This window comes from Phascolarctos cinereus, unplaced genomic scaffold (genome assembly GCF_003287225.1).
Source record: "Phascolarctos cinereus isolate Bilbo 61053 unplaced genomic scaffold, phaCin_HiC Scaffold_2;HRSCAF=192, whole genome shotgun sequence".
In the NCBI taxonomy this organism is placed as follows: domain Eukaryota; kingdom Metazoa; phylum Chordata; class Mammalia; order Diprotodontia; family Phascolarctidae; genus Phascolarctos; species Phascolarctos cinereus.
The window spans coordinates 52,205,665-52,217,731 of record NW_027555625.1 but is presented as its reverse complement, the minus strand read 5'-3'; the positions used below and the strand labels follow the sequence as shown (position 1 = coordinate 52,217,731).

Below are 12,067 nucleotides of genomic sequence, written 5' to 3'. Positions count from 1 at the left end.
TAAACCCACAGTCAAAGTGGCAGGGTTTTAAAGACCTGTGTAGATGAAGTATTTTGCTAATAAAAAGGCTATTATATTTGGGTCCAGTGAATTAGAACTTGAAATTTTTCTGGATCATACTTTGTCTCTTCTACAAAGAAAATATGTGCTGTAGATTGTTCATTCTTGCCTTATGGCATAGGAGGGGGAAAGATCCAAATGACTATTCACAGCTTATTTCCCAAGAAATTTAAAAACTTCAAAAAAGTTGACCATCTCTCAGGAGATACATAATGGGAGGTAGAATGTTACCAGAAGAAAAGAATGGGTCTGACATTCTCTGCTGTGAAAAAACTTGAGGGAGATATTTCTTGCAGCTGAGTGGGGATTGAGGAAGGCTTCATGGAATGACTTCTTAGTTGGGTCTTGAAGGAGGGAGAAACTTTGTTCTTATGGTCTTATCACCAGTAGATGCTGAAAAGAGATCTGGAAAGTTAGGTTGGTGCAAGCTTTTATCAGGTCCTGAAGTGTCAGAACAAGGGATTTAGTGTCATCCTGTACACACTTAGGAAACCACTAAAGTTTGTTATTGTTGTGGTGGCATATGAGTGATATGATTAAAGCCCAGGCTTCAGGTACTAGGAAGATTACTCAGGCAGTGGCTAAAAGGGCAAGATAGAGAAGTAAAAGTGCTTGGTGCCATAGTTAGGAGACTTGTATTCCAGGGTAGGGCTTGTGTTACTTACAGCGGTTGTCATGGAAGGGGAAAGAACCGGATTACATTTGCAGTATATCAGAGAGGTAGAATTAACAGTATTTGACAGAAACAATTAGATGGCACTGTTAGGGGAAAGATGAGGGGAGAGGGGGCAGCTAGGTGGCACAGTGAATAGAGCACCGGCCCTGGATTTAGGAGGACCTGAGTTCAAATCTGGCCTCAGACACGTAACACTTACCATCTATGTGACCCTGGGCAAGGAACTTAACCCTATTACCTAGCTTTAAAAAAAAAAAAAGACGAGGTGGGGAGGAGGAGGAAGAGTCAAAAGATTCTTTAAGATTTCAGGCCTAGGTTACTGAGGCAATAATGGTGCTATTCAGTATAGTGTAAAAGGCAAGAGTTCTGGAAAGATGTCAGAACAGAATACAAATTTTGGAGTCATCTAAAATGAGATAAAAATTGAAGCCACTTGAATTAATAAAAACATTAAGGAACAATTGGAGATAGATTCTCCTCTCTCTCTATCTCTCTTCCTCCAATTATAAAGGGGAAAAAAGAATTACTGCATTAGAGATCCTTTAAGATTCTAGTCAGTTAACTGAAAATCAAAAAAGAATGTTAAAAAAAATAAAAGTTTTGCATGACTTCTCGTGTATAATTTTTGCTTGCCTTAAAGGGTTGGGGGAGGGGTGGAGGGAGGGAAAGCATTTGGAACTGGAAAATTTTAAAAACGTAAATAAATGAAAGATTCTACTCCATTTATGTCCTGGCTCATTTCAAATTTCACTTATGGAAACCTTTCTTGATTACACCAGTCATGTTGATTTATCGTCTGTACTATATATTGAGCACTGTATTATAGACTTTATTATTATCTGATTGTTTTATATGTATGTTGCTTATCTTTCTGATTACATGTAGGCATTTTGTGGTTAGGGTTCATAATTTCATTTGTGTCTCCTATAACATATAGCACAATTAGGCACTGTAGGTTCTGAACAAATACTTGTTTATTCATAATATTGCATGCAGTTTTTTTCCTCCATTCTACAAGTAGAATTTACAGTCTTTTTTTTTTTTCAGACTTGAACCTTATTCAGATCCTTACTATGATTATGAAATAGAACGGTTTTGGCGTGGTGGACAGTATGAGAACTTCAGAGTGCAATACACAGAAACTGAACCATATCATAATTATCGAGTAAGTATGAGTCAGATTTCAACAGCAGAATATACATTTCTAAACTTTTTCCTTTTTTTTTGCATGTTGTGAATTTTTATTTTTCATTATAATTTCAGTCTTTTTTGGTATAAGATTTCTTTGATTTTGTTGGCAGTGTCCAAATTATCATAGCTAAAATGAACAGCCAGGATTTCTACTTAAAATTCATTCAGACCTTTCTAATCCTAAATTTGTGGTTGTTACTACAAAGTACTAAATACTGTTGATGTATTAATTGTCATTGATTCTCATCTCATTATAGTCAGTTTGTTAGATCTGAGTTGTGAGCACTTTTTTTCTTGGGGTAAGTTGGGTACTTAAAGCTTCATTTCTTATATTTTAAAAGCTGCATATTTAGACTCAACTAGTTTAGATTGGTTTTCCCTGCCAATTAGTCTATATTTGTGAATAACTAGTCCATGGCCAGGTACTTGCAGGTTGTTTATAATTCATCTGTCACCTTGTATCGTGATATGCCTAGCAGAAATCTAGCTAGAAGCAATTGTCATTATCAGGTAGATTATCCTCACCAGTGTGACTTGTAAGACATTGTTACAAAATAGTGGGCTTTCAAAACAAAAGTTGGAACACATAATAAAAGTCATTCTAATTTGGCCTGATGACCACATCAGAAAGGGATATCCTTAGTGTCAGAGAGGAACTCTGTTGCTTAGCTTTCTTCTTGCCCCAGGTATAGGGACTGGATGCTCTTCTGCAATGGGCCAAAGTCCATGTTTGAGGGGTCAGAAGGAGCCTCTTAGAACACTATCCACAGAGCTTCCTCTGATTTGTGAAAAGATAATTGGCTATGATTCTGAGACAGGATATCACCCAAGGCAATGTTAAAGCCAGTTCCTTTCAAAGATGCAGTGATTTGGAGTTCAAGGGAGCGCTTCATCATAGTTCTTGTACTATGATATACTTGAACATTCCAGAATAAGAATAGAGAAAAATGCCAAAATAGTTCTCTGGTGCTATTCCAGAGGGCTGGGTAGTATTTGTTGGACTGAATTCAGTACTCAAGCTTTATTTGTGCAACTCTGGTTTAGTGTTTAATCTATTCCTTAACATTGTGCCCAGCAACAATTTCATTGTTTCCTATCTGGGATGGAACTTTGAAATTTAGTTACCATGTAAAACTACAAACTTTGTTTCTTTCTTAATCAAGTAAGTAAATGTGTTTAAATAGTTATGTTGTACATATTTTTTTAACTCAGGAGAGGGAAAGGGAGCGAGAGAGAGAAAATAGACAGAGAGAACGGGAACGGGAACGTGAGAGAGACCGAGAAAGGGAACGGCGGCAAAGGGAGAGAGAGCGAGAAAGAGAAAGAGAACGGGACAAAGAACGCCAGCGAAGGAAAGAGGAATGGGAACGAGAACGAGCCAAGAGAGATGAAAAAGACAGGCAGCACAGAGACCGGGACAGAGAAAAAGAGCGAGAAAAAGAAAAGGAAAAACCAAAACCTAGATCCCCTCAACCACCAAGGTAAGATATTTCCCAAGTACTTTGGGTGTAGGAGCAGGTGAAGTTTGGGAGTATTTGCCAACTCCTCTGGTAGATTTGATGTTCTAGATGAGACAGTTACTCATTTCTCTTCTATTTTACCTGGGACAAACTACTGTTTTTTGGACACTAAGTGGTGCTGAAGGAGATTAAAAAACACTACCTTTACAGTTTTGTTTTTAAAGTGGGAGAGTCTTTAACTTAAGAGTAATTTAGTGTTTCATTTTTTCATCACTAAAGTACTTGTAGCTGGGAGATCTGGGGAATTGTTTTTTCCAGACCTTTTTTCTTTATGTTTGTGCCATTTGTATGATAGTATCTTCATATACAATGACCAATATAACCTGATGATTACTTCCCAGCCAGTCCTCTAGGACTTACAACATCCATTCCAGTTTGAGAGCCAGTTATCCTTTATTTGCTTACTTAAATAGGAAAATAGACTGTATGTATCGAGTAGTGGATTTTTAAAATAAGTATATTGGTGTGTTTTTTGTATTGTTTTAAAAATACTTTGAACTCTAAAGATGCTACATAAAGATACTTTTATGATAAGTTAAAACTCAAAGGTGTGATCATAAAATATCTTGTAATTACAAAGTATTGAAGGCAGTATTCATGTAACTTCTGGGGGAAAAGTTATAAGTAGGTCATAATAGGACATATTTGGGCTAATGTCTGAGGACTTAGTCCAGACCATAGATTTCCCCAACAAATAGTGAAATGTTACACTTGAAGCTTTTCCTGATTCATCTCCAAGCCAGCAGTTCTCCCTTCTCCTTTCTAAAACTGTTTTTGTTATTACCCTCTTTGCATGTCATAATAAGGCTTTGGGGGACTTAAAAATTAGTTTGTGAGGAATAGTTTGGAAACTCCTGGTCTAGATTCTAAGTGATTATCAAAGTGCTAGATTTGGAGAGGGACCTGGGTTCATACATCCCATTTTAGATACTCGCCATGGTGAGCTTGGAGCAGCTAGGTGGTGTGGTGGATAGAGCACTGGGCTTGGAATTAGGAAGATTCGTGATCATTAGTTCACATCCAGCCTCAGAGACACTTACTAGCTGTGACTTCGGGCAAGACACTTAACCTAACTTTGCCTTAGTTTCCTCATCCATCAAGTGAGCTGGAGAAGGAAATAACAAACTACTCTAGTATCTTTGCCAAGAAGACCCCAAATGGGGGTCACAAAGAGTCAGACATGACTGAAATGATTCAACAGCAACAAAAATGAGCTCGTGGTCAGAGTACTTCATCTGAATTTCCTCTTCTGCAGAGTAAGAAAAATATACTTCCTGCCTCACAAAATTGTTCAGAGGAAAGCACTGCATAAATGGTAGCTCTTTCTGAATGATAGAAGTGAGGGATAATGGGCCTAACGATTATCTTCTAAGTTTGGCTTTGCAAAATTGAGGCCTAACTTCTTTCTAAATGCTTCAATAAGGTTAATACAGGACTTGGGGCATAGAATAGAATGGAACAAGGAACTAGAAGGAACATAGAGAAGTACAGAGAAGGGGAGTAGAAGAAAGAAGGAAAAAAACCCTTTGAGTAGAGCATCCTCAAAGTTTTTAAGAGAAGAGAATTACTTAAATCTGATTGTAAAAACTACGTTTTCTTTTAAAATTCCTAGTGGGGGGGCAGCTAGGTGGTGCAGTGGATAGAGCACCAGCCCCGGATTCAGGAGGACCTGAGTTCAAATCTGACCTCAGACACATAACACTAGCTGTGTGACCCTGGGCAAGTCACTTAACCCCATTGCCTAACCAAAAAAAACCCCTAAAACAAAATTCCTAGTGTGAGAATTAGATCTTGTTCTATCAGTTTTAAATAACATGCGTAAAGGTTGAATAATCATGAATTTTTTGTAGGAATAATTACTGAATTGAGGCTTCCTGACTTATGGCACTTTAAATCAGATCTACTTTATAGAAAGATTTGTAGTGACTTTTACTTGCCATTCTAAACTTTTTTTAAAAAAAAAATCAACTACCATTTGTTAAGTACCTAATAGATATGCTAGGTACTGTTGGAGGCACTGGCATATAAAGACAGAGGTGAAACACACTGTGCCCTTGAAGAAATTAAATTATGTCATCAGTGACAACATGTACACATATAAATACATACAAAACAAATGTAAAGTGATTTTTATGGGGGAAAGATACCAGGATGAGGATAAAAAAAGGCCTAGTGTGTAGAGGGTTTATTGTTGAGCTGAGGCTTGATGGAAACCAAAGATTCTACGAGGCAAAAATGAGGAAAGAATGCCTTCTAAGCATGAGACTAGCTAGTGCAAAGGTGGAAAATAGAGTGCTATGAGGTACTGGGCCTTTGGGAGTGTGGAGGGAAGTAGTGTGTAAGAAGACAAGAAAGGTTGGCTGAGGGCAAATTGTGAAGTTGTGTTTAAATGACAAATAGAGAAGTTTATATTTGACCTGGGAATTAACAGGGGAACTGTTGGAATCTGGAAAAGGGAGTGACCTGTGCTTTAGGAAAGTCAACTAGATAGCTCTATGGAAGATAGATTGAAGTGAGAAGAAACTTGAGGCAAGAAGGTATTAGAGCTAGTTCACCCTTTGGGGGAACTAAACTAGCATGATGGCTGGCTGGTAGAGAGAGAGAATGAAAGCAAGACCTGTTGTCAAGGTGAAAGGGCAACCGTTTGGATTTTCGGAGTGAGGAGTTGAGGGTGACACTGGGATTGTCATCTGAGTGACTGGAAGAATGAGAGGTGCCTTCTGGAGAAAAAGGACAGTTGGGAAGTGGATTTGTTTTGGAGAAAGATAGTGAATTCTGTTTTGGATTCCATGAGTTTGACATGTCTTTGAGATATCCAGTTTGAAATGTCCAGTAGGCAGTTGGATATAAGGGACTGGAACTCAGAAGAATGACTGGCATAGAGCTTAGGAGATGATGAAGTAAGAGGGTGGAGAAGGAAGAGAAGGGGGCCCAAGAGGGCCTTATAGTGCACCCTCAGTAAGGGGGCACAATGTGGACCATCATCTAGCCAAGCAGATTGAGAAGGAGCAGCCAGGGAGGAGAACTAAGGAAGTAGTCACAAAAGAGACAGTATCCAGGAGCAGGAGGTAGTCAACAACATCATTGCTCTGGAGAGGTCAGGAAAGATGACAGTTGAGAAAAGGCCATCAGATGTAGCAGTTAAAAGATCATTGGTAATTCGGGAGGGAGCATTTTCATCTGTGATAAGGTTGGAAGCCAGGGTGCAAAGAACTAGAAGGGAGTGAGAGGAAGAGAGGAGTAAAGGCAGAGAATGGAGATGGCTTTTTCTAGGAGTTTGGCTGAGAAAAAGAGGGAAAGATTGGTGGCTGTAAGACAGTGATAACACTGCTTGTCATAATTTGGAGGTAATATGTTTGATGGTATTTTTTAAATTATTTTTTTCAATTAACAAATTTACTCATCTCCCTCTCGTTTTGTTGTCCTCCTCCTCCCATCCCCACTCTACCCCTGCCCCTGTGGAAGGAATCAGAAACCCTGCAACAAATATACAGGCAAGAAGAATAAATCCCCACATTGGCCATGTCCAAAAATGTACATCTTACTCTGCATATTTAGTCCATCATCTCTCAGAAGAGAGGCAGCATTCTGAATCATGGTTGCTGCTTTGGTCAGAGTTCTTAGTCTTTCAAAATGTTGCATTTTTACAATGTTGTTGTTATAGTATTATTATTCTGGTTCTACTCACTTCACTCTGCATCAGTTCAAAGTGAGGTTCAAGTAATGTCTACTTCCCCTACCCTTTCCTCATCTGTGCCCCTTGATTGCATGAGAAAACAAGTTCATCCCTCTTGTTCCTCTTCTTTCTTCCTTTTTGTATGCTTTCTCCCCTCCTACCTCCCCTTACCTGTTTGCAAGATCAGCACTACATAATACAAATTAATCCCAGAGCAACCATCTTATTGGACTCTGACTGTGATCCCAGAGGACATTTCAGATCTCAGGATGCTTTTATCATTTCTCTCCCCATTGGAATGCAAGCACTTCATCCTGATTGGTTACTTGTATTCTCCTTAGTCCTGTGTTTGTAGTTTAAAGTTTCTACTCAAATGTAGTCTTTTATCAGGAATGCTTGAAAGTCCTTTTTCATTAAAGTTCCATTTTCCCCCTGTAGGATTACACTCTGTTTTCCTGGTTAAGTTATTCTTGGTTATAAGCTTTTGCCTTTGTTTTCCGTATTCTTTACTCCTTTGTATTGATAAGTGCTAAGGCTTGTGAGAATCTGAGTGTAGTTCCTCAGCACTTGAACCCTTTTTCTCTGGCTACTTACAGTATTTTTTCTTGGACCTTGACACTGGATTTTGTCTATGATGTTCCTGCAAATTTTCATTTTCGGATTTCTTTCAGGAGTTTACTGATGGGAGGTAGTCTTTGAAGGATAGACTCCCATTGCTAAATCCCTAGTTTCTCCTTTATTTGTGACTTACCTTATCTGTCCTGTTTTAATCTTCTTTCGGTACTTTTCTGCCAAAGTGTGATCAAGCCCTTTAATTCATTGGCTCTCTTGCCAGCTGTTGAAACAGCCAGTTATAGATTCTGGGAGTCAGGTGAGGTATAGCTAGGAATCTTGACTCACTTCACCCTTGCTCTGTAGCCTTTCTCCCCAGTCTATTCAAAATTTCCTCATCACCTCCTAGTCTTAAAAATAGCTCGCCTAAGTCATTGTAAGTTGGCAGACCACCAACTGGCATTTTGCCTGAATTTGCTTAAGCGGCATGATGGCAATATGTTGGGCTCAGAGACAGAAGAGTAAACTTGATGTGTTCAAGTCTTGCTTCTATTTTTCAGGTCCAAGCAAAAAGCTAGTAAATATTCAGTCCTTGAATTATGGATGAATTCTACAGATGTTCAAGGTAGCTTCTGACATCACTATGAGTTTGAACATTATGATAGAAGTTTTCTTCAAATTGGTTGATGTTTTTCACAGTCCATGACTTAGGTTTACCACTGTCTTTACTCAATAGGCCTCTTCCATATTTAAACATGAATGTTTTAGGAGAGCTTCCTACTTAAGGGAACACCATGATGACAAAACCTTTTGTAATTTAAAAAAAATCACCTGGGGTTTGTTTTTTGTTTTGTTAACATTTTCATAAATATTAAAATCTTCCTTAATTTAGACTTCATTAATTTGTGGTAACTTAGAAGTTGGGTCAAATTTGACTTATGCATGTCCTATGAAAAAGTAATTTGAAAAGCCCAGGAGTTTAACAGCTGAGTTTCTGTTACTAGTTTGTTATTAGAAGCTTTTTTCATGATGTTCCAATATGGCTTTCCAAGTCAGAAGGGTTTTGTTTAAACTTCTGGAGTTCTGTGTATTCCATTATATTCATTTTAAATTCTTTTATTAAGAATTCTTTTTTACAGGCTTCTTGGCACCATTAATTCCTTCCTTCCCTATCAGCCTGTCATCCCTACTGCAAAGAGGCACTGGAGCTATGCACCTACAGACAACCAGCCATACAATCCCAACTTGTCAGGTTTATGTCTACAGCTAGAGAGTAGTAGCTGAGTAAATGGCCAAGGGTAACAGAAATATATCATTGCACAATATGAACCCCTTTTTATGCAAGCAAGACAGTTTGGTATAAGCACAAAAAATGAAAATGATCAAGGTTTGAGGACTTTGCCCAGTTGAAAAAACAGTGAATGGCACAATCAAGTGATGGCTTTCTTCCTAAAATTCTTCCTTTAAGAAATTGTACTAAGATAGTTTAATCACTGGATCTACATATATGCCCAGATTGTTGATCACTTTACTATTTTGAATTGTCATTCCATTAAACTAATCAAATTTTTTAAAAATTCTTTTTTATTGCTTTTGAATAGAAGAACAGAAATAGAACTATGCAAAAAAATAGAGAGAACCAACTCTATTTTTTTAATTTACCAAGAGCATGAATTTTAACATTGAATGTCCTAGTGAAGTTAGCATGATGTATGGGCAGATGGTTTAATTACAGAATCTCCTAGGAGACTCAGATCAACTTTCAGTTTTGTGTCTCTGCCCTCCTGAATTATCAGTATAGTCTTGTGGGGTTTTTATACATCAGAATTTTCAGAATTAAGAATGCAAGGTTAATAGAAATGCTCCAGACTGGAAAGTCTAGTCCTGGCTCTGCCACAAATTAGTGATCTGTGACCTTGATTAAGGTTGCTTACACTTTCTGGAACTTGTCTGCAGAATGATGAGTAGAACTCTTTGATCACTAATGCCCCTTCTGGCCTAAACCCTACAACCTGGATCCGAAGGCTGTGCTTCTGTTATCTGTTGCATTCTCTTAACATTGATTATTGATAAGATTGTTCCATATGTCTAAGCTGTATCTCATTGGTGCTAACAGGCTTACCCTCATTTAGCTGAATCCTTTATTCTTGAAGGTCTAGAGTTTCAGCTAAACCAACATTTCCAAGCATGGCCTTCCTTTGGCCATCCAGGTTTGTAACAATAATTTTGTTTTTAATCATGAACTTTTATTTGGAAATTTTTTACTGTGAACAAACATGAACATTTCCATATACAAAAGACCAGAAAAAGGATTGCATTTGAAACTTTGGGTCTGTATTACAGCAATAACTTTGTGTGGGCTATCCCATTTCTGTTGCTAACATGTCTTTTTAATCACCCTTCCAGGATAAATTAAACTTCTCAAAGTTCTCCGACATGTAGGAATTTTGATTGCTACTGTAATTAAATAATTTTTTTTCACATTCTATTCATCTACAAAGAGGAGAGTTACATCCCCCAGAAAATGTGTTAAAGTTGAAATAAATATAAAGATTTTGTCAGATACCAATTAGCATCTGTCACACCCGCTTTATCTAAGTATTTCCTGTGGTGGCATCTCAGAATATCCAAGAATCCTAACATTCACTAGTACCATCCTGAACCAACTTCTTTTTTCTAGGCATTAAAAGGATAGATAACATATTGTGGCAACATGTTAGAGAATACGCACCGGAAATATTTTCAAAACCACAATTGATTTAAGTAGATAATAATACTTATTAATATTCTTCACTACTTTTACTTCTTTCATGCAAACTTTTAACCAGTAGGAACCTTTTAAATCACAAAACTTATGTCTTTTAATCCCAAGCAGGTAAACTCCTGACATGACATGAGAGGAACACATATACATAATATAAATACATTGTATATTCCTCTGCTTTGAAACATTAGCTCCAGATATTAACTCCACTAGCATTGGAGTTAACCCTCAAGTAGAAGGCAGGTATAAAGAAAGTATGAACCTGATAATGCACTACCTTGTCTCTTGTCCGAAGATCAGCCTAAGTTAAGTTTGGAGAGACTGACTGATCACAAGATTGGCTGCAAGTAGTGAAATTTTTGACCTCAGCAGTTCTTGAAACCCACCTAAATGATTAGAAGTCTTATAATCTGAATCAGTGAAAGAGTACCCAGAATGAGATCACAAATCCTTAAGATGCGAAGATATCAGAAATATCACTAAAGAAGTCTAAGGTGGGGATAAGTGAGTAAGTTTTCCTCTAAACCAAAGGTTCTTGACCTGGGATCCCTGAACTACTTGTGTTTTTTATTCATATATATTTATTTTTATATATATATTTTGATAACTTTATTTCACTCTAATTGGTTTCCTTTTCAATCCTTTCTATTTTAGTTTATGTATTTTAAAACTTTTCTACTCATAATTTTAAAAGAAGTCCATAGGTTTTGACAGGCTACCAAAGGGGTCCATGACTCAAAAAAGCTTCACTCTAAAACATTTGCTATAATCTGACCCTCATTTTTTCCTAATTTTTGATAAATCCTCCCTACTTGGACTATTTTTTGTTGTTGTTCATTAGTTATCTGACTCTTCCTGACCCCATTTGGGGTTTTTTTGGCAAAGATATTAAAGTAGTTTGCCATTTCCTTCTTCAGCTTACTTTATATACATAAGGAAACTGAGGCAAACAGACTTACCCAGAGTATCTGAAGCCAAATCTGAACTCAGGAAGATGAGTCTTCCTGACTTAAGGTCCGGCACTCTATCTACTGTGCCACTTAAGTGCCCCACTTGGAATATTTATTTTAGGGCAATTCTCATTTTCCTCCTTCTACACTCTTCTACTAGTTCTTTTTCACTTCCCTGTTTGCTCTGCTCTAGGATATAGGTGGTAAGTTCATAGTGTTTGTACTACCACTTTGGGAATTTCTTACTGCCATTTTCTCATGTTGCCCAGTATTCTTCAGTTGTTTCATTAAAAAACAATATTTGAACATCAGTACAACCACTTGTTTACTTTTTAAATTATTGTCAACACATAAAATAGTAACTTTTAGTTTCTTTAAGGTTTTGTTTTTAGGCAGTTGGGGTTAAGTGACTTGCCCAGGGTCACACAGCTAGTAAGTGTCAAGTGTTTTGGTCTGAGGCCGGATTTGAACTCAGGTCCTCCTGACTTCAGGGCCGGTGTGCTATCCACTGCGCCGCCTAGCTGCCCCCCCCCTTTTTTATTCTTTAAGTTTCAATCAGGATACTTTGTCTAGTCTTCTTATTCTGCCTTTTTCATTTTGCAGTACTTAATAAGTCTTTATTTTTTTGTATTACTTATAATTTTTAATATTTTTTATTTGCCAAAAGGTTCCAGTCAT

General features: G+C 37.5%; 1 protein-coding gene across 7 annotated transcripts in view; it reads left to right on the top strand.

The window, feature by feature from the left end:
* Positions 1–12,067, top strand: part of ZC3H18 (zinc finger CCCH-type containing 18) — an 81,519-nt gene that overhangs the window by 26,377 nt on the left and 43,075 nt on the right. For all 7 annotated transcript variants that reach the window (XM_020989171.2, XM_020989174.2, XM_020989173.2 and 4 more), the window contains 2 exons: positions 1,784–1,901; positions 3,140–3,408. In XM_020989171.2, coding sequence (XP_020844830.1) covers positions 1,784–1,901; positions 3,140–3,408 — 387 coding nt within the window. The remainder of the gene's footprint in view (positions 1–1,783; positions 1,902–3,139; positions 3,409–12,067) is intronic.